The 22,328-nt window shown below is 37.1% G+C and overlaps 3 protein-coding genes across 4 annotated transcripts; 1 reads left to right on the top strand and 2 right to left on the bottom strand.

The window, feature by feature from the left end:
* Positions 1–2,236: 2,236 nt before the first annotated feature.
* LOC149008504 (P-loop containing nucleoside triphosphate hydrolases superfamily protein) lies at positions 2,237–11,591 on the bottom strand. The gene is made up of 5 exons (XM_089166095.1): positions 10,686–11,591; positions 6,912–8,140; positions 5,930–5,972; positions 5,265–5,658; positions 2,237–5,172 (listed from the first exon to the last, which is right to left on the bottom strand). Exons 1-5 carry the CDS (start codon positions 11,290–11,292, stop codon positions 5,121–5,123), a joined length of 2,325 nt encoding a protein of 774 aa, XP_089022221.1. The 5' UTR covers positions 11,293–11,591; the 3' UTR covers positions 2,237–5,120.
* Positions 11,592–14,453: 2,862 nt separating this feature from the next.
* Positions 14,454–16,997, bottom strand: LOC149008505 (beta-carotene isomerase D27). 2 transcript variants are annotated; one of them, XM_089165864.1, is made up of 8 exons: positions 16,803–16,997; positions 16,632–16,715; positions 16,405–16,509; positions 16,111–16,210; positions 15,897–15,988; positions 15,694–15,774; positions 15,516–15,584; positions 14,455–15,210 (listed from the first exon to the last, which is right to left on the bottom strand). In XM_089165864.1, exons 1-8 carry the CDS (start codon positions 16,926–16,928, stop codon positions 15,076–15,078), a joined length of 792 nt encoding a protein of 263 aa, XP_089021990.1. In that variant the 5' UTR covers positions 16,929–16,997; the 3' UTR covers positions 14,455–15,075. The 2 variants fall into 2 exon arrangements, with proteins under 2 accessions (XP_089021991.1, XP_089021990.1); XM_089165865.1 differs by lacking the exon at positions 16,632–16,715 and having other exon boundaries at positions 14,454–15,210.
* A 962-nt stretch (positions 16,998–17,959) lies between these two features.
* LOC149008506 (pentatricopeptide repeat-containing protein At1g02370, mitochondrial-like) lies at positions 17,960–21,420 on the top strand. Its single transcript, XM_089165845.1, has 2 exons — positions 17,960–18,311; positions 19,679–21,420. The coding sequence occupies exons 1-2, from the start codon at positions 18,033–18,035 to the stop codon at positions 20,912–20,914; spliced, it is 1,515 nt and encodes a 504-aa protein (XP_089021971.1). The 5' UTR covers positions 17,960–18,032; the 3' UTR covers positions 20,915–21,420.
* The last annotated feature ends 908 nt before the right edge of the window (positions 21,421–22,328 follow it).

The following is a 22,328-nucleotide window of genomic DNA, read 5'->3' on the forward strand; positions in this document are numbered from 1 at the left end:
CTTGTACACTCCTAGGGAGGGCATATGCAATTTGCACTAAAAAATATAAATAAATCAAGCTTCTAAATCCTATAGCAAAAAGGACCCAAAAATTAATAATAATAATAAATAAGAATTGTCCTTTAAGGCAGATGCAACAGATACTTTAGGAACCAACAACATGGAATTTATTATATTAGGAATAAGTCCACTCTATTGTATGATTCAAGCACACCAGTGATTCAAAGTGAATTTTTTTTTAGATTGAAATAGATTTCATTAGTTTGGTTTTTAAAGATTTTGTGATTGTTCTAATAGCATTATACCTATTTTTGTAAGAAGGATAAAAAGTACATTTAATTCGTTTAAGATTATGTAAATTTTGTTGATTAGAGGTGATGTCTTTATATTTATGGTTGTTTGATTACAAACATACGTTACAAAAAACACGAAACTTTATATTATCATCTTTAAATTCTAAAATGAAATTTATATCCTAGCCCCCAATTAAGGAGTGATATCTCACTTGTTTTCTTGGATAGTATGTTTGATTGTGTCTATTCTTGTCAACTGTTGCAATTAATATGTCGTGTTACATTAAAAGAGAAAAAAAATCTAGTTAACCCAACTAGTAGGAAGATTTTTTTTTCTTGCTTAAAATGCAACTTATATTAAGCTCTCTAAGATTTCTCTTGGAAGCAACAAAACTTGGTTCTACAATAAAGTGCAATGGCAAGTCCACTAGGTTCAGTTAAAAGATAAATCAAATGCTATCTCGCTAGAAAATCTCCTTGTGCATTACCTAAAAAAATATTTACAAAACTATTAGAGAATTTGAATCCCCCCACACCCAAAAAAAAAAAAAAAAAAAAAAAGAGTTTGAGGATCTCTTCAATTTACAAGCAACTACTTCGAAAGAATTAGGCTTATCATTTAAGGGCCATATCAAAACTTTGCAATCTAATATGAGATGTACTCTCTACAATGAAGGTGAAAAGCAAACTAAGTTGCACTTAAGGCTTCCAATTCATGCTATGCACCCATATGCTCCTCTATTGGAAGTTTGGTCTCACGAAGCATCTGTAAAGAAACAACAGCAATCTCTAATAAGTACATGATTATACACAAATAGACTGAAAATGTTACAATTAATTAGCATTTATTTTGGGTTATCATCAACTAATCATAGCGACTGAGGACCCACAAGCCAGGAAAAACGCAGGAAGGAATAATAGAAATAGATTTACTGTTTCTATGTAGAAAGCTACCACTACTATGCTAGAAGCACATCCACTTTTTTAACTAGCGATTGATAACCACAAAAAAATAATTTACCATTAAACAAGACTACAAATAGTTCCCAGTAAAAATAGAAAAATTTCATCGCAATTGAAAGTGTTTAGCCAAAAGTATATCAAAAATATTGTTAATTTTCCATAAATACCTAAATAGTTGGATGTAATCGATTTGGCGTGGTGGTGGGGGCATTTTCAGTAAAAGTATATTATTATATTTATAAATTAATTAAAATTTGATGGAAGGTTCTAATCCAGTGACCATCAATAAGGTAAAGTGTAATATAACCCCAATCAAATCAAATAGCCTTTTTTTTTTCTTCCAGAAGATAATGATCAATTAAGAAAAAAGGAGAAACAAAAATATGTATTGGTCTAATGGCCTTAGAGACGTGTCGATTGATCACACCTCACCGACATGAAAAGGATGAAATTTATCTCCAAAATGCTTAACCACCACACTGCTTTTAGGGGGCAAAAAAACATTATCAGATTGATGCATGGCGTAGACTTTGCATTTGTGTGAATGAGCCAATGAATAGCATCAACATCAATGCAGTGTTCCAGAGCTTAGAATACCAATTTAAACAAGGCAGATGGGCGTAGTGAAGATTTTCTCTACTCAACCAGCTATCATTCTCCCACACTCATACGAATATATATCTCACACAATCCTACCTGACATGAGACAAACTCTACGAGTGTGGGTCCCAATACCTCATGTAAATATAAAATGATAATCTAACAAAAAAGCTGACTGAAGAGGATCTAGACTCCAAATGGGCGCGTGTGGGTTTTTGGCATGAAAAGTTCAATCATCGATTCTGGCGTGAGAAATAAAACCAGTTAATATCACCTTTAATATTGTATATTCAGAGAGCTATCTCTATCAAATATTTTTGTGCAAACTTTGCTTCAGACAAATATTTTTAAGCAGCTTGATTTTTACCATGAAAAATGAAAAGGAAAAAAAATCAATAATATAATGTGCCCTCTATGGCTCTATACAGAAAAATATAAAACCCATGTAAATTATATAATTTCTAATGCAACTACTGATATAAAATGCAGATTCCTTCCTTCCTACAGCATGATAAATAGTTTTCCTCCGAAAATACCATTTTAAATTTAGGAATATCTGAACCTATATGTTGGCATCTCCCATGCTAATCAAATGGGTGAAAACAAGAGAGAGACAGAGCATAATTGTAAACCATGTATAGGTCATATTTTGGTAAGCTCAATTTGTTTCAATATGAAATCTTACATAAAAAATTTTCGGTAGAATTATCCACTTCCAAAAAGACAAAACCTGTAAGATGATATTTGTAGGAAATCCAATTATGTTTGTTTTATTATGGAGAAAAAGCACAAGATACTTTCGAACATAAAAATGTTTATATTTACACAAGGTTCTACTTATTTTAACATAATCTTACCAGAAAATTGTTTGGGGCAAATTTCACTTTGTAAGTGTAAGATTATCAAATGCTATATTTTGCAAGTTGATAAGCTTTAAGCCTTTATCATTTGGCTATGAATTAAGGGCTTGTTTACACGAGTCTGTAAATTTCAAATATCTAGAGATTTCAAATCTATGGAATCATAATTAATAAAATTAACTGTTTGGTTTACCTAAATCTATGGAATGAAATCTATGGTTTCATCTTGACAAACTGTTTGGTCAACAAAATTTTTGTGAATGCACAAATATTTAGAGCTTTTATAGTAGGAATCATCACATACCCATTAATCTACAAATTTCACATTTTTAGTGTAAAAAGATAAATCTCTAGATTTCATGAATCCAAGGATTTCTACAACCAAACAGGTATAAATCTCGCATTCAGAAGTCCAGAGATTTGAAATCTTTGAATTCATGTAACCAAACAGGCTCTAACATAATCTCAGCCTCAATCTCAGCCTCGTTTGACTCATCATCAAACACAAGTGCAAAGTTTTTTTTCCCTATAAAATAACAGATTGCATGCTATCACGACAGTCTTACAACCACTGGATCGGGTTGAGGGAGTGTCCATCCAATGGTTGAAAGTATAACTTTTTATTTTCTTTCTGTAATAATGTAATTAGCTTAAAAGTACAATTGAAGCATATGCCAGATCACATACCAACACAGAAAGGGGTCAACATCTATTACAAAACATTTATTACCATTTATGTGGCATTGAAAAGATTAAACATCATTATAACACCCACATGATGATGCAAGCAACTTAGATTAACATCTCAATCACTCAAAATATCTTTTGAAGTAGAAGTAAATCTTCATTTTCATTTATTGGTGACAATTCTGGGTCATAATATCCATCATTTTAACATAAAACCTATGAATTTAATAGCTGAGGAAGGTTGACCCGGAACTGAAGTAGATCCCCTCTTCAAAATTTGAAAACTTGTCATCTAGCCTAATTTGTTTTCTTGGGTAAGAGTCAATCTGGTCTAATTGCACCTAAATGATACAGTAGTCATAAATAATCTAATTTTTAGGTTTAGATAGTGATAGATTATCCAAGATTCAAGTCAAGAGTCAAAACTCATTATGTTACCAAGTAGGTGGTGACCTCGTGGTCAGCCTCTTACTTGAAAGCTCTTAGCCAATCCACCAGCCTAAAGCAAGAGTTTTGAAATTCCTAAACGGATAATTCATCATTAATTCAATAAAAATAAAAACATTATATATTTGAGAAACATCTTCTCAAATGATTATGCATATTACATAAAATAAAATATTGATAAGAGATATCAAGAAGCTATCTTGTCTTCCAAGTTTGTTATCGATAATGGTGCATGCTTACTTGATAGCTAAAATTGCAACTAACTTCATTTGTGAATTCACAAATCATTCCAAGGGTAAGGCAGCACAAAGACACTCTACCCATCCTAGTGCTCCTGCTCCTGGTCCTAGCAAGGCTCCAGCTGCAAGCTGCAAGCTTACTACTGGGTTGACATTGCATTATTGCAACCAAGTTCAGGCTGTACACTGGCCATGTACTGCAAACTAGTGCTCATTGTTTCTCTCTCTGCCCTCATTTGAAATGACCCTTCTGCCCCTTCCCACCCCCTACTTGTGCATATCCTTAACAGCTAAAATTCTGCTACAACCTGTAAGTCAATAAACTAGAACAACCAAAATCTACTTGCTACTGTTATGTCGAAGTTCTCAGCACTCTTCAGGCATGATTAATAGCAAATTCCTACATACCAAACAGAGAGGCGCTCCTCTTCAATGAGCACACCACTCAGTAAGACATCCGACGGTTTAGCTGGCTCTGCTCACGCCAGGATGCATGCATGTCACTGCAAGCCTGGTGCACATCCAGCCAGCACAGCCATTGAATGCTCATTGGAGAGGAGCTGGGTCCAACAAAGGAAACATAATAGCCACTCAATAGATACAGAACTGAGTTCAAAGAGAGAATAAATGGCCCTTTCTGGACGGAAAATATTTATATTGAGGGGGAAATGGTGATGGAGGACGGGATCACAGAAGCATGTGTATTAAAGATGAACTACACAACCTATGAAAATTTTCAACCAAAAAGCTCCGCCTTGGATGTTGCAGATACAAATATATTAGAGGTAATGGCGGAACCAAAAAGGAGAAATCTCACAAAAAAATTATCAAAAGAATTTCATTTGAAGAAAGGGGGAAATTATAGAATCCAAAAACATAAAGAATTGTAAGAAACTTAGGGCCTACATTTAAAGATCTATCAAGCAGGAAAGGAGCTGAGAATAATAATACATACATGGGTGATACAAAAATCCTGTAGAAGGGAACCTCTTAATCATAGAAAGAAAGCAGTTCCCATTTCCAGAGTAGATTTATCGATCCCAGCCAGATGGCCTTCTCCGTTCCCTAGGCCTATCTTTTGAGCTGCAAATTTTTAAAAAGATAAAACAATTTTCAGCATAATCAACTACAGTAGGGTGAAGAGTTATAAAACCTAACTGAATATAGAAAACTACCTTTCAGAATTTTTCTGACTTCTATTTTCTCTGGAATCTGCAGAAGGGGTTGCAAACGTTGGAGCAGGACTCAATGAACTTGTTGCCTGTGTTCTATTTATATCTCCACCAATTGAACCACCAGAAACAAAACCAGGTAGCGCTGGCCTCTTGTTTGGATATGCACTGGAGTTGTTATCTGTACCCTGGTTCGATGCAGCCACAAAGCTGCTTCTGAACTGTGCCATCATCCCTGTTTTCAGAGAATTAACAGCAGCAGATCGACCTTGATTTGACGGAGAAGACGTATTTGCTGATCCATGTTCATATCCAATACCCAAGCCAAAATCAACACCACGCACTCCTCGCCCACTGCCACCACCTCCCTTTCCCCTTCCTCCTGCCTTTTTCCCACCTGTCAAAGAAATATGTATGTTGAAAAAGATGTTCCTGCATTTAATCAAATAAAATCTGGAAATTTTTGATGGCTCCATTTTTATGTATCATGAATTGCGTTTCCGTAGAAAGAAAATGAGAAGGAAAAGAATGACAGGAATCAAAGAGACCAAAGGGAATTTAAATAAAAATTATTGTGCAAGAAGAGTTTCTACAACTCAACAGATGTAATATCCATTACAGTTACACAATCAATAGGTGGACTGTCTCAATGACAGAAAAGCTCATACCAGATCCTTTCCTCGCATCACGTTTCGACCTGAATCTTCCATCCTAAAGATTACACAAAGATGCACAAGAATAAGCACAATATTCATATGCATAAAAAATACAAGGACCGAGCCAATCCTTCCCCCCCCCCCCAAAAAAAAAAAAAAAACAAAGAAAAAGGGGGAAGAGAATATCCATCAAAAGAAAAAACTTCCAAGTTGTCCATGACACAGGCCTGTTAAAGAGGATAAAGTTCCCCGGCACATAAAAGATAAAAAGGGTGGTCCACCATTTATTGGATTTTTCAAAATCTTCTTTCTAAGTGAGACATTTGCCTTGTTTTCAGAGGTTCCTCTTTCCAAACAGTTCCAAATAGGTTGACCTTTTGAGAGAATATCCAAAGCAATAGTGCCACATGGAGAAACCATATAGCCTGAATTCAACCGTGTTTGTCTTTTTTGGAATCAACTCCTCCGACTCCCAAAAGTCCATTCAAAAAAGGAAAATATACCAAAGGATATAGAACTATCATCTGAAATCACTAGGATTATATTAGACACAAATTTTGAAATTAACTTCCGAAACAGACAAATAAAGACCAAAGCATAAGATAATGGGATCAGAGAACATCATCAGTTTCACAACAAAGACGCTTCTGATCACAAGAAGGTAATGAAATCTAATACTGGACAGAGCTAGGGAAAACATCACATATATCAACGTGTGTGTGAAAATAGGACACCTAGAAGATGCAAGCTAGGAAAAAGGTGCTAACAAGGAGATTAACTTTTAATGCTAAATGTTTTAGCTCTGGTCTTCACTAGATAAGCACACTGTCGACATGATTATTAGTATCTCTCAAGAATGGGATTGGCTGGAAAGATCAGTACACTGTTGCACACATGGACAAGAACCCCCCCCCCCCCAAACCCAAAAATAAAAATAAATAATAAATAAAATAACACCCTCAAAATGGGAGAGAAAACAAAAAAAAAACCTCACCTTCATGGCGAGATCCATCAGTTCCGAAGAGACATTCTGGCCAGCAGCAATCAAACTGTTGACCAACTCACCAGCAAAGCGAGCCTCTTTCTGTGTGATAAGAGTGTATGCAGTACCATCTTTCTCTCCTGCACGACCAGTTCTTCCAATTCGATGGACATGCATGTCCATATCCTTTGCAATATCAAAATTTACAACCGATTTAATTGACTTGATGTCAAGTCCACGAGCAGCCACATCAGTAGCAACCAATACATGGTATATCCCAGATTTAAATTTTTGTAAGATGTCCATTCTAGAAGCTTGATCTTTATCACCATGGAGAGCTGCTACTTTAAAACTCTTCTCAAGTAATTGTGACTCAATCCCATCAACTGTAGCCTTTTTTGAAGAAAATACTAGAACATCCCCATTGTCAATCATTGCAGGAAGTTTCTCAAGAAGCCATGGCATCTTCTCGGCATCAGAAGGAATTACTTGGACAACTTGTGTAATATCTTCATTGGCCATTCCTACTTCACCCACTGTAACTCTTACAGGATCGCTGAGAATTTCCCTAGCTAACTTTTCAACTCTACGTGGCATTGTTGCCGAAAAGAGCAACGTCTGACGGTCTGGTCTAATCTGACCAACAATTGATCTTACCTGTGGCTCAAAACCAAGATCGAACATCCGATCAGCCTCATCAAGAACTAAGTAAGTTGCTCGCAACATCGTTAGTGCTTTCATCTTCAGCATGTCAATCAATCTCCCAGGTGTAGCAACAACAATCTCACAACCTGCCTTTAGTTCCTTAAATTGATCAAGTTTTGACATTCCACCATAAACAGCAGATACACGTATCCCATGAGATTTTGCAAATTTCTTGGACTCTAAATATATTTGGTGTGCTAATTCTCTGGTAGGTGCACAAATCACTCCAATTGGACCTTCCTCCTTCTCAAGTTCAGGCTGGTCCATGATGTGCATGATCATAGGAAGCACAAAAGCAGCAGTTTTTCCAGAACCGGTTTTTGCAATACCGATGATATCTCTCCCAGAGAGCACAATCGGGAAAGACTGACACTGTATTGGTGTTGGCTTCTCGTAACCTTGCTTCGTTATAGCACTCATCAGCTGGGATGAAAATCCACAATCTGCAAATGTCTTAACAGGTCTCGGTACATCAAAACCTGAAACTCGTATAGCCAAACTTTTTCGATAATCAGCAACATCCTGCTCACTCATCCCTGGAGAGGAAAACAAAATTAGGTTGCTAGACATAAAATTTAAATCTATACTATTAGAAGAATCTAGGATTTGAAGGATTACAGTAAATGATGCTAATGAGACAAAGCTATGCATAAAATGGTCACTCATCCATTGCATGAAAGACTTTTTTTAACCCTTGTTAGAGATTTTATTTACCCTTCTTATCAAGGGGGAGGATGCAATTTAAATGAAACTTTTGAAGTGTTAAAAAGAGGGGGGGGGGGGGGTAAGAAAAGCAAGGGGTGAAAAAAATAAAGAAACAGGAGGTAGGGAAGGAGAGAGCATTATAACTACCATCATACAAATTACAAAATGAATATGTACTTAAACTAGTGCAAATTTCAGAGAGAGAAGGATTTCCAATATTGGTAAGTGTCGAATTATCTTTTACAATCAAAGTTATTATGTTGAATACATCTACTAAATCCCCATAAGAGTCCCCAAACTCCCACCCCCCAACCCAAAAAAAAAAGTTTCAATGAAGAGCCTAATACCCCCAGTATCATTCTCTCCTTCCGTCAACTTTGGTTTCTTGTTCAATGTTTTAATCTTTCTATTTTTTATTATTTTTTTTATATTGAAGTAGATCTGACCCTTCTGTATTCCTCTTCTCCTCATCCTCCTTTCTCCAAGGAAAGAGAACCTCCTCAACGGCTGCGTCCTCCCTTCGGGTTACAACCCACCCACCCTCCGTGCAAAAAAAGTGCATCTCCAACATCACCACCACTGCCACCCTCATCTACCCCTCCCTATCAGTTCCTTCCTCCATGACAACAATTTTCTGAGCAAGCATATGGCAAGAGATGTTTAGGCTGTGGCTTACTTACCTTACTTTAGTTGACATATTGATTTTCATTAAACTTGGATTTGGTGGGTTGTCTAAGCATCATTTCAGCAGAAACCCTCATATTAGAAGTAACAAATTTTTAAGGAGTTTAAACTTCCGGGAAGAAAAATCTTTAAAGTTCCATTTATGATGGAAGTGAAAGGCAGGGGAGGGACCAGAGTTAGAGAGCTGATGGTTCTAGGCTAAGAAGCTCCCAGGAAGCGATTAGAAAAGGGATGCCAAATAGAGCAGTCATGGCAGTGTTATTTCATACATGCGAAGGGGATCCTTTGGTAATTCAATTGTATGTTGCCCTTGTTGGGGAATGGCTGCAAGTTGAACCTAGAGAGATTTAGGGGGAAATGCTTTGGCTAGGCCAGGTGGGGGTGCAATTGTAGGGAAAGGAAAGGGCAGAAATAGAGGGGGAAGAAAACTGAGAGGATCTTCTTCTTCTTCTTCTTCTTCTTCTTTTTTTTTTTTTTTTTTTTGGTGGGTGGGGGGGGATGGAAGAAGGGTGTGAATGTCAGCAGTGATGGTGGAGAGATGCAGGGCCACTTTTCAGGGAGGAGGGAGCCATTGCATGTGTTCCTTCATTGAAGGTAAGGAGAAGGGTGTGGCCCACTTCAATAATAAAAATGAGGAAGTGAGAGGAAGTGAGAGGAAGTTGGAGGTATATTTTAGGTTGTTTGCTTACCCTTTTTAATCCTACAAAAGATTTTGTACATCTTTTCAACATGGTAGCTTCTTGTCACAAAACATGATCTACATCTCGGCTATATGGCAGATCTAGGCACTTCCCCCTTAAATTGATAACCTAGTTTTTCTGAAGAAGCAAATGAGAGCCTTAAAATAAAAATAAAAAACACTAACGCTTCCTTAAAGTCTATTTTGTTAGTCAGAGAAAAAGAGTTAGTAACCTTGAAATTATTACTAAGTAGCTCTGTGGATCTATTTCTTCTCTAAGAATTGTCTTCTTTATTCATAGTCTATCGTACTCTACCTCACTTAAATTGATATCTTACCTTTTTTCTGATGAAACAAATGACAGCTCTAAAGAAAATGAATGATTCCTAATAGTCTTTTCTGTTAGTCTGAGAAAAAGAGTTAGTAACCTTGAAACTACCACCAAGTAGGGCTCTATGTCATCTTTAACAATTGTCTTCTTTATTCATAGTCCATTGTTCTCTGCCTCACTTAATTTGACATCCTTGTTTTTCTGATGAAGCAAATGACAACTTCAAAAAAACTAATGCTTCCGAATAGTCTATTTTGCTAGTCTGAGAAAAAAGTGTTAATAACCTTGAAATGGCTACTAAGTAAGGCTCTATGACAGCTTTTGATGCAAGAATTAAATATATTGATAAACGCTAAATCACTGCAGTCTATTCCTGGTAAAAATAACTGCGAATGCTCAAAAAAAAAAAAAGTTTCTTTCCTAGAAAAATATCAATAGAGGAGTTTGTGCATACACAAACAAACGCTATTAAGAGTTCATCACATTGCTTTCTAATTTCCCCAAATTACATTGTTCTTTAGCAAAACGCACACAAGGATGGGAAAAACAAAAAACCAACTGAAAATTATTGAGTTCTTTTTCATTTCAGGAGGTGAACAATTTAACTGAAGAATGCAAAGGATATAAAATCAAGTTCAATGCACATTAAACCCTTAGGAAGCGAAGGAATTTTAAAACTGACCTGAAATGGAAGCATTCTCTTCGTAAAAGTCCTTGTTAAATGGCTCGTAGTCAATAGAACTATGATCCAAGGCAGGAATTGGCTCAATCTTCTTCTTATCGATAATCAACGGATTATCGTCAGAATCATACTCAATCAACCCAGCATCAACGGCCTTAGCAGCAGCATAAACCTCTTCATCCGAATTATAACCAGCATGAAGAGCATCAGCAGCAAGAGTCAATCCGACATCTTTCTTTGCCCTCAAGAAGCTCTCCATGGGATCGTCATCTTCGTCATCCATATACTTCTCCGGCTTATCTTTTGCTTTAGGAGGCGGCGCCGACTTCATCTCCTCTTGGATTCCTTCCATGAATGCATCGAGAGGGTCAATCTCTCCATCATCGTCACCACCACCACCGCCAGTTTGATCCTCAGCAGCATCCCTACTCCCATCTCTCTCGTCATATTCAATATTGTCGAGGTCATGATCTTCGTAGTTGTCATGACTACCGGTTCGTGACGAAGGAGGAACAAAGAGTCTCGACGGAGCTTCAGATTGCTCGAAATTGTAGGTCGATTGCCTATTGATGCCAAATCCTTCGAAGCCGAATTTCCTCTTCGACATATTTGAGTTGAGGCAGATAAACAGAACCCTAGTTCATCAACCAGAACACTTAAAAGACAAATCCTATCTCCTACTCGAGAGTACTTTTACTTCTTCTAGGGTTTTAAGGAGGTGAAGAAAAGACGAACTCTGTAAACCAGTTTCAAATTTTTTCTCGTTAAATCTCTTCCCCGTTGCGTTTCGACAGATAGAAATTCTACGCCGTACGTACTCGATTCGCAGCTCAACGCTGGTAAAACCAATGGCGTCGCCCTCTAGCCTGCTACACGCGGGCGGTGTGTCCAACACTCCTTCAACTACTCAAATTACCATCAAATCTTTTATATAAGAGTTTTTTATGTGTGGTCATTTTAGTTGAATATAAATTAATGTTGGTCCCCTTATTTCAATAAATGAAGTAATTTCAAACTTCAAACCTAAAAGGACCAAAATAGCCCCTACATATCGTATCTTCATTCTTATACCAACGATGCTAATACCCAAACCGCAGAGATAGAAAACAATTGATTTTTAATACAGATGCCAGCCTAAAAGGGTTTCTTCAGGGGTGGGCTTTGTGTTAGAACCCATAATGGACTTCCTCTAGTTGCAGTCTCCGATCCCATTCCTTTTGATTCAGTGTTGTTGGGTGAAGCAGTGGCGATTAGGGAAGCGCTTCTTCAATCAGTCTCCAATGACCTCCAATTCATTTTGGTGGAAACTGACAACCTAGAATTGTCAAACATATTATATTTGAAGTCTAAAGCTCTTGTGCAAGTAGATGGGGGTGGTGGGAAACATTATTTCCTTACATTCCTGTTCCCATAGTTGTAGTGTTTCTTTTATTACCATAAGTGGTAACAGTGTAGCAATGTAGCTGACCAGCTGCCTTGAAAGGCCGTTTTCCACTCCCTGGCTTTGGGATCTTTGCTTGTCCAAGGCTAGGTGTTTGTCCTTGTGTTGAATGAAAGTTAACTTACCAAAAAAAAATGTGAAACATTTGATTCTAAGGGGAAATATGATCACAAATTAACAATATGAGAAAGCACTTGTTCTCATTTTCAGGAGTTCCGATTGACCATTATTGAATCTTTTATCCTGTAATTATAAATTGACAAAATAGTAGAAGCAAAGTATACCTAAATTTGAAAGAGCTTAGTGATTCCTCTCCTTGCGAGTGCATGAATAATTTGAGGAGCAACATCCAGCTTCGCAATCTCAAGCCCTTCCTCGTTCTCACCCTCCTTGAAGACTGCCCCTCATCATAGTAGTCATCAACAGCATACTCAGGTCTTGCAGATGATGAAGCTCTAAACTCCAATGGAATAGTATAGAAATGAAAGTCTATGACACCTAAATCAAACCAAGCTTTGTTTGAAACTCATAACAAAAGATGAATGAATTTCACCAACATCTGGAACTAAAAGAAATGACGCCATTGAGATCAAAGCAATTCGAGTCTGCTTCAATGCCAATGAAGCCATTGAAGTTGACTTCCTGAACAAGTGATTCATTTTGAATAGTGTGTTCGTAGTGCACCTTGATTACATCTTAGGGGGGGAGACACTGTTTGCAAGGATCGAACCCATGACCTCTCCACTGAGAAATATGGATTTCTATCACTCTACCAATCCTACATTGGCAATCTAATAGAGTTTTGTGATAGAGAAAACCCCCACAAATGAATTTGTCTTGGGTTTTAAGAGCTCACACAATGGCCAATGCGCTCTTCTTTCTTCTTCTTCTTTTTTTTTTTTTTGGAAACTGGAGCTTTTTTAATATTGGAAATGCCATCCGCAAGGGTCAAACCCACAACCTTTCCATTGAGAATATGAATCTTACCACTCAACCAACCCTATATTGGCCATCTTATGAGTTATCATTTGTTTAATTCAAAGATGTGAATGCAAGTCGGTGCATCGATAATCTATGTAAATTTGCACCATTTGGCAGCTAGCTAATTCATTGGGTATTGGCATCATCGGTATAAGAATGAAAATCCAATAGGTTGGGGAAATCATTTTGGTCATTAAACATCCTCAGGATTATTTTGGTCATTTTAAGTTTGAAATTTGAAATAATTTAACTTTGGGAGCCGGTGATCATTGCTATGGGACCTATATGTAATTTATTACACTAGAAAGACCCAATATTAGTTTATACTCTACTAAGAGAACCTTGTGAGAAACCCTTACCAACTCTTTCAATCTCTTAGCAATTTTAGGACGGACAACATTTTGTCTTTTGTGGTTCTCAGTCCTCTTATCATTCGTCAATTTCATCATTTGCAATGAAACACTTGAGGGTTATTTGGATAGTTCATAGTAGAATATTAGTTAGATGGAAAAAATTATCACATCATTTAGGATTTGATTATTATTTGAAAAAATATAATCTATTTGGATAAGAATTTTCTAAAATATCTTATTGAGTAATTTTTTTTTAAAATCTGACCATCTGGAAAATTTTCCATATGAATAGTGTTTTTTTTTTGGTAAAAATTTCATTAAGGGGGAGGCCAAGGTCGGGCTGAACAAGGAGTGGATGGGCCATATTGAACCCGAACGAAGATATCTATAACTTGGACTGAGCAATTATATTGCAAGACCTAGGAATAAGTAAAACTACATCTAGGAATAGATTGCAACCTTCTTATATCCACAATGATAGGGTCAAGATTGAGTGAGCCTATAGCCCTTACACGCAGTTTGATTGCATCATCAAGGGATAGCTGTTATATAATTCACTGTTTCTTTCTAGAACAAATTTGATACATTTTCCCTGAGTTTGCACATTATCTTTTTATGTTTACGTCATTTGGAATTTATTATATTATAAAAAAATAACATATTTTAAATAGAAAAAAAAAAAAAAACATATTTGTCCTTTGAATCTTTTCTATAAGTAGGAAAGATTGAAAAAATATTTGAAAGTTAGTGAAGACTGCTCTAACTCTCGAGTTGGGATCTTTTCCCTTCTTTATTTTTTTCCCTTGTAAGTTGAAATGAACTTGACTGCAGAAGACTAGCAATCTGAAAATTGGCTGGAAGAAAACAGCTGATGATCAAAAGCAAACAAGTCAAAGCAACAAAATTATCAAAACCAAAGGCATATTATGCAGCATCTGATTAGTTAGCCATGTAGCCATTACCCCATAGTTTTCATGGCAGCTAGCTAGGCAACCCAAGGCATTAGAGAACAAGTTTATTTACTTTTTAAGAGGGGTTGTTGAAATCAGAGGTGAATTTTTTGACAGGCAAACTCCTTTTCTGGTTTTGGCTATTAATGAGTGAACAAATCCACTATTTCTTGGGGTCTCTCTTCTCATTCAAAAAATCTTGGTATGATGAATATCCGATTCCCCTGTTCCAGTCATGGCCATGCAATAGATGAAATAGATCAATGAAATGGATGGAACTGTCCATATCCAGTTCCATAAAAAATGATGATTTTCTGCTGTTTATTTCACATTAGAAGCAAAAAATGATTGAAGTGTAAGATACCATTTAGAGGAAAATTTCACAATGAAACAAACAGGGTTGAAGTGTATAAGCTTGATAAATGAATTGATTTTCAGGACAAGCTTTCTACACTAGGATTCTATCTTTCTTGCTAAAGATATTCTTTACCCAAACTAGGTAAAATTGTGATGACATTGTTTTGGAATCATCAAAAAAGGATGGAGAGTGGCAACCAAACAAAACAAGGAAAGGGCAAAGCAATGAGAATAAGATCATCAACTCAAGAAGAGAGATGTGCTTGGTGCACAATTAGAGCTATACAATGTCCCAGGAGAGGACAGATTCAGTTTACCTTGGGGCATTGTGGTTCATCTCTGAGAACTCCTCTTCCTTGATGCCGAAAAGCATTTGGGCACATTTCCAAGCAAGGCTCCTTGAGGGTCTTATCCTCTGCAGGGGGAAGAACTCCAAATTGAAACTGCAAACACAATTGAAACCCACTCCATGAGCAGTAAATTCAGATGAAAAATGAGGTTATACAAATAACCCATTAGCTTCATCAAACAGGTCATTTCTAATCTCAAATACTCATCAGCATAAGCAAGACAAGTGAAATTGTCCTGTCCACAGCTAGCATATATAGTTCAGAACAAGATTTGATTAAAAGTTTTTCAGAACATGAAGGTGGCAATACTAGCTGCTTCAAATTGAAATTAATATTACCAGACAACAGCAAACAGATTAAATCTAACACTTTCATAACTGACCAGTAAACCATTTTACCTGACAGCTATAGTCAATGAAGTTAGGTTCCATCAGCAAAGGAACACCCATGTAGTCCTTGAAGAAAGTCTTTAGGGACAAACACACGAAAACAAGTCCAAGGGATCAAATATTATGGTATCTCTTAATAATTAGTATAGATGCTAAATCATTCATCTTAAAAAAAAAAAGATCTAACCTGTGTAGGCAGCTTACATGTATTTGTGCAAATTGCCACACATTTGCTTTCTTCCAAATATTTGCATCTTTCTACCAATACCTACATGCATAATCCCATTGGCAGCAAACGTAAGCGTCACTGAATTAAGAACAGCCACATAAAAACAAAATAAACAAACTTCAATTTAGTTAGATGAAATACTGCAAACTGCTAATTACTACCCCGCTTCTACAAGATGATCCATTAGGAAGATCAATGTCGTTAACCTTGCATGTACCCATGAGCCATTGGCAAGAGAGTGCAGTCACCCTTGCTTCAAAACACAAATTTTGGTGATCACTACACTTGAACAAAAAAAGACCCCATTGAGTAATAGCTCATAGGGAGACACAGAGAAAACAGCTCTCAGATTCAAGTTAGGAAAGATTAACTCACCAACCATCATGGCAGCAATTTTTCCACTCCCTAAAGGTGCTATTAGCATTTTAAAAAGTTGTAACAACAATGGAGGAAATAGTGACCTCAATATTCGTACCTGCCAACGTTCACATGAATAGTGGGTCAAAACCCTTAGATTTCGAATGAAATCCAAACCACAATAATAGATATTTTAACCAGCAATGTTTTGAACCTCGGTAACCATTGATGTCATATTTGAATCACTCTGCAAAAGCTGAGGAGTGATTGTTGATTTAGGGTTAGAAATAATTAATTATCAACTATTAATACCGCTGCTTCCTGAGTTTTAGAATTTGTTTCTCCTTTCACCATAAGACGGTTCACCACTTCCATGAGTCCATCATATCCAGGCTTCTCGGAATCCCACTCAACTTCCTGTATAGACCTCGCAAGCAAGAAAAAGCATCAGTAAACACTCAAAATCATCTTAAACAATACTGGAAACAGAAAAATCCAATGGAATTAGTTGAACAGCCATCGAGATGCCATCGAAGCACCTCTACCATCTTTTTCCTGAACAGATTAAGAAGCAAGTCATCGACAACGCCTGGTTTGTATTCAGAAGTGGTCGTGGCCTTACCCTAGGAAGTAACGAGAGAAGTGTGAGCCAAATTTAATCGAAAAACCGACTGATAGAATGCAGAGTCACAACAATGGAGAATTCTCACCGATTCGGATCCAATTGAAGAGCATGACACGCAAAAGCTGGAATTTTTCAGGTGAATTTTGTTTTGTAGAGAAATCTGAGGAAGGGAACAGAAATTTGGGGAAAGTGAAAGAGCTAGAAGCTTCATCAGAGAAGAAGAAGAGCAGCTTCTCTTACCGGACTTTGAGTTTGGACCTGGTGACCGAAATTTCGCATGCCTTTTCTGTTGGATAAGTGTATAATTTCAAAATACGCAACTAAAATGTGCGACTTTAGTTGATTTGAATGTATTTATTTTCCCCTTAATTTTAGATGGAATTTTATCATGTTTCAAAAATAAACTATTCATTTTTTTTTCTGAATGACTGACACAAGTGTATCAGTTATCTTCAAAAGTTGTGGTAAAATTTAAAAAATATAAATATTTTTATTTTAATTTAACCTAAATTTGTTGGATATAACTGATGGACATGTCCTTTGTCTGGAGAAAAATGGATGGTCAATTTCTTGGTGATAGATTCTTTATCTCTTGACTAATTGACTTTTATAATAATGATTTTACCTTTTTACTATCAAAGATCAGCTCAATTGACAATGACTAATGTCTTTTATGAGGTCAAGGTTCAATCTTTCGACATGATATATGTATCTCCACTCCCTTTTCCCACTAAATTTCCCTATAAAAAAGAAAAGTTTCATTTTACCAAAAAATTCTCATTAGACACTTTTGCATTTTAGGCCATTATCCTATTTGACGGATTCATACCACCGAGTGTGTTTCTATGCACGCATTGGGAGGCAACATCTTGTTAAGAGGCCTATAGTCATAGGAGGTCTGTGGTTTGATCTTTTGTTAGCTCTCCACTTTCCTCCCCTTGAGTGTGGATTGTCTCTCAGGGGAGCACTCTGTGTTTTTTTTGACAGCGTTTCAATCATAAATTATGTAAGACTCACAAGTAAAAAATAAAAAAACATTAAAAAAAATCACATCACCCAAACACTGTGACCCCTTATAATTTGTGGTCCACAGCCGTTGGGAGAGACAATCTGGACTCCCCCTATCCCATCTCCAAAGGGCCTGTGGGCCCAGTCAAAAAAAAAAAAAAAAAACTCGTACCATATACTTTCAACAGAAAAAAAAAAAGAGAGAGAAAAGAAATGAAGAGAACATTTGAAAGTCCAAAGCCCTAGCAAAACCCTTTTAATAGGTAAGAAACGGTGAAAGCCGGAAGTGAACCACGAGGACACAGAGATGGAAATCGGGAAGAAAGCTTGCAGCATCGTTTTTCGGAGAGCAACGTCGTCGTTGAGAAGGTTATCGACGGCAACAGTGACGAAGACGTCTTCGCCTGCTGCCAACGTTAAAGAGACTAATCTCTATCGTCGATTGTCGGCTCTGGGCGGGACTGATGGTACAGTTGCAGATACTCTTAACGAATGGGTGAGCGAGGGCAAGCCTGTTCGAAGGTTCGAGATCGTCGGCTATGTCAATCAGCTCCGCAAGTATAAGAAATTCGAGCACGCCTTCCAGGTTGATGTTCCTCTTTAAGAACATAGCTCTATTGCAGCTCTTATTTACTGTGTTTGGCATGTAATCTTCCTGTATTCTAGCTACATTACATTCTAAATTCTAAATCTTGCGTACATCAATCGATTCATGATCACATTATTTACAATTCACGTTTCTTGATGAGGAATATCTCTGGTGTTTGTTTTGGTTAGAATACTCGTGGTTATGTTTGATCTAGTTTGTTTCAGTAGAGCCAGCGCCAATGTGCCTCATGAACTTGCCTTCATGGCAAAGTCTAACAGGGCATTGGAGGACTTGGCTGGAAGGGAAGAATTTAATGATAGAAAGAAAGCGGCCTCTGGAAAAAAATGGAATTAGAAGTGGCTCATTTGAGACAGAGATAGGGATATAATGGAGGTCGAGGGGGAAGGATAATGAAGTGAGTAAATGTAATGGAGAGCAATTGTAGGAGGGTGAAATGGGTAACCAACAGTAGTTATCTGTAGTTTGTGTTATTTAAATAGTTCTATTAATGATATCTTTAAAATTTTCAAAATTTTCTTTAGAGTGTTATGTGTTAAGAGAAGAGGCTGGCTGCCTCCCAATAAGCCAGACATCCAGCCTCGTTTGTAAAGCCAAATCCCTGTTTCCTCTTCTTTCTTCTCTTTATTTTTTCCAGTTGCTGACCGTCTAAATCTGCACAAACACCATATTACAAAACACAAGATGTAACTTTTTAAGGTCTGCCCCTAGCTCTTTAGCTCCTTTAATCTGAATTAAATCACTTCTCTGAACTGGAGGATCTCATAGCCTCCGCTGAACATAGCCATGCTTCCTCAATCAACTCGTTCATAACTTATCTTAGCTCTGATATGTTTATTCCTTACTTATTCTTTCTAGCATTGCCACACATCCATGTTGACATCTTCATCTCCAATGTTAGTGTGAATGAATATGATTCTTTCATAATAACTGAATAGAAGAAAAATAATAGAGAGTATATGATAAGAGGAGTTCAAGAATTTCTATTGTATTCTTTCAAAATAAAAGAATTTCTACCTTTGTCTCTCCCTTTCGGGTTCTTCAGTAATGACGTCTTTATTCATCCAAATGAAGGGTTCATACATTGTTACCATTCAGATCAGATGGAGCTAACATTGAGCATGTTGTGAAGAGGCACAGCGCTTGGTTAAATTCAGGGTGTTAACTCTTCCAAATTATGTCTCTCTGACTGATGTATTAGGGTATGTTTGGAATAAATCAGCAATCCCTGATCAAACTAATAGTAATGTACCCTGGAGTATTGTTGAATTGCACTCCTAGTGATGACTATCTTAGTTTCATTTTTTGGAACTTCTTTGATATATTTTTCTTCTTCCTACTTGCAGCTGTTGGAATGGATGGAGAAAAGGGGAAGGAAATTGACATATGGGGACCATGCAATACGTATAGATCTTCTATCAAAAGTCAAGGGAGTAGCTGCTGCTGAAGAATATTTTAACAGTCTCAAGGAAACTTCAAAGACCAAGGAAACCTATGGGGCACTCCTAAACTGTTATTGCCAGGAGAAAATGACTGATAAGGTGATCACCCTATTCAAGCAGATGGAGCAACTGAAGTTTGCTTCTACTTTAGCCTACAAAAATCTCATGTGCTTACGCTTGAGTATGGGAGAACATAAGAAGGTTCAACAAATAGCCCAAGAAATGAAGCAGAAGAATATTCCACTGGATGGCTATGCGTATAATGTATTGATGAACAGCTACTCCTCTTTAAAAGACATTGAAGGAGTGGAAAGAGTTATGGAAGAGATTAAGGCAGATGGGATCCAAATTGATTGGGCCACTTATTCTAACCTAGCAACAATATACATTAAGGCAGGACAAGTGGACAAAGCCAATTCTGCTCTTGCAGAGCTTGAGAAAATGGCTGACCTTCAAGATCGTGAAGCTTTCCATGTCCTCATTAGCTTATATGCACAGACTTCTAATTTATCGGGGGTCAACCGGGTTTGGAAGTCTTTAAAGTCAGCCCTCCCAAAGACCATCAACTTTAGTTATCTGGTTATGCTTCGGGCTCTCTCTAGACTGGGAGAGATGGATGCCCTTAAGAAGTGCTTTGAGGAATGGGAATCTGGTTGCTCAACCTATGATGTCCGGTTGCCTAATGTCCTGATAGATGCTTACCTCAAACAAGATATGATCAAAGAGGCCGAATTAGTTAGCGAAAGGATCACGAAAAGGGGTGCCAAGCCAGACTTTAGGACATCAGAGATGTTCATGACTTTCTATTTGAAAAACCAACAGCCTGATTTAGCACTAAAATATGTGGACATTGCTGCTGCTAAGGTAAAAGCTGAAAAGAGTGCTTGGAAGTTGAACCAAGAAATCATAAATTTATTTCTGAAGTACTTCGAAGAGAAGAAAGATGTTGATGGTGGGGAGAAGTTCTACAGCAGCCTGAAGCAACTTGGCTGTCTTAGTACAAAAGTCTTTGACTCCCTGCTTCGGACTTATATTGCTGCTGGTAAAACGGAACCGCAGATGCTTAAGAGGATTAAAGATGATGGGATTGAGATGGATTCTGAGACAAAGAAGTTGCTTGAGAGGGTCTGCCCTTCTTAGGCTATATGCCAGTTAAGAGTTGCTTAAAGTAAAACCCCAAATGATTCTTTTGAGGTTTTGATGGTTTTGCAGATTCCATGATCAACAGTTGAGTTTTTGAGGACTTGTGATTGAAACTGCTTTGGTACGAGTCCTTGCTCAACAGAAGTCAGGTTCTCAACAAGCAACCGATGAGCTGTGGAGGAAAAATTAAGCTGCCAGTTTTGGTTGTGAATCTAATGAATTTGTTCTCATGGTAACCTAATTATGCTAGATAACAGAATGTTTTGGTAACCTAATTATTCTAGAAACAGACAATGTTTTATCAAAAATGTATTTGAGATTGGTTTTTAAATTCTAATCTGGAAGCTTATTTGGTGGGGTTATGTACAAGGATTTGTTGCCAGTATTTGCAGGACTGTACTCTTTCTCTTCAACATTCAGAAGCATTTGTGTTTTGTAAGTCTTGACCATGTCCTACTGTGGAACTTCTTTATTCATTTGCATCATACCGTTTCCATCCGTGTAGGCTTTCTAAATATTTGTTTCAGTCCAGATAAATTAATTAGTTCATAGTTCATACTGTCACTTAACAGGTCATCAGAGTATAAATTGATTAAATTTCTGGAATGAACAATTTATCTCTCGGGTAAGATGGAAATTGTTCACCTTCTTCCATCTCCATGGGCCGGTTTTGCGGGGGCGGCGGCGCGCGGGGGGGGGGGGGGCCCCCACAAAAAAACCCCCCCCCCCCCCCCCCCCCCCCCCCCCCCCCCCCCCCCCCCCCCCATGTTTGCCCATCATTGTACTCCAAATGTAAATTCCAGGATTACTGATCCAACACTGTCTTTCCTGCTCTTGATTTGTGGGGTGATTCTAGGGTTTTAGGGGGCATCACTGTGTGATTCAGTTTCCAACTGGAGTGAAATTTTTGGTATCTGACCCAAAAAACAATCCTAGACTCCAATCTGAAAACTTAATGATTCAACACCTACATGGGGATTGTAGTGGAGTGACTCTTAAAGGCCTTAACAAGAATATTTTGAAGGATCCAAGGATCGATCCAAAGTTTTTTTTCTTCCTCCCACTCTTATCATTATCTTCATATCATGGGCATCATCTCTATCGTGGTGTATAGTTTTGAAAATAGAAAATTTTAGAGACATCTCAAGATAATTGGCAAAAAGTATAGTCACTTCAAAACTATGCTAAATTAGCAATGACATCTCAAAATGTATTTGAAATTTGCACAATGGTAACAAATTTTGTTAACAAAATTTCTGTTAACAAATTTTGTTAAGTTAAAGTTACGTAATGTTATAATTTTTAAATTGTTCTTAATCTCTTGATGAACTTACGATATTGCTCTTAGTAAAATAGAATAACTTTGTCTTCCTATTTCAAATATGACATAAGACAATTAAATGTATATTTG

Source organism: Hakea prostrata, chromosome 8 (assembly GCF_041222555.1).
Source record: "Hakea prostrata isolate BN-2017 chromosome 8, UWA_Hpros_2, whole genome shotgun sequence".
NCBI lineage: Eukaryota > Viridiplantae > Streptophyta > Magnoliopsida > Proteales > Proteaceae > Hakea > Hakea prostrata.

Coding starts and splice junctions, on each gene's coding strand:
- LOC149008504 (XM_089166095.1), bottom strand. CDS start 11,292: ATGTCGAAGAGGAAATTCGGCTTCGAAGGATTTGGCATCAATAGGCAA. Junction 5,973..6,911: donor TGATGGATCTCGCCATGAAG/GTGAGGTTTTTT, acceptor TGTAATCTTTAG/GATGGAAGATTCAGGTCGAA. Junction 5,659..5,929: donor TGATGCGAGGAAAGGATCTG/GTATGAGCTTTT, acceptor TTTCTTTGACAG/GTGGGAAAAAGGCAGGAGGA.
- LOC149008505 (XM_089165864.1), bottom strand. CDS start 16,928: ATGAAGCTTCTAGCTCTTTCACTTTCCCCAAATTTCTGTTCCCTTCCT. Junction 16,510..16,631: donor TCAGGAAAAAGATGGTAGAG/GTGCTTCGATGG, acceptor AGGTCTATACAG/GAAGTTGAGTGGGATTCCGA. Junction 15,989..16,110: donor AATTGCTGCCATGATGGTTG/GTGAGTTAATCT, acceptor TGTGTTTTGAAG/CAAGGGTGACTGCACTCTCT.
- LOC149008506 (XM_089165845.1), top strand. CDS start 18,033: ATGGAAATCGGGAAGAAAGCTTGCAGCATCGTTTTTCGGAGAGCAACG. Junction 18,312..19,678: donor AATTCGAGCACGCCTTCCAG/GTTGATGTTCCT, acceptor TCCTACTTGCAG/CTGTTGGAATGGATGGAGAA.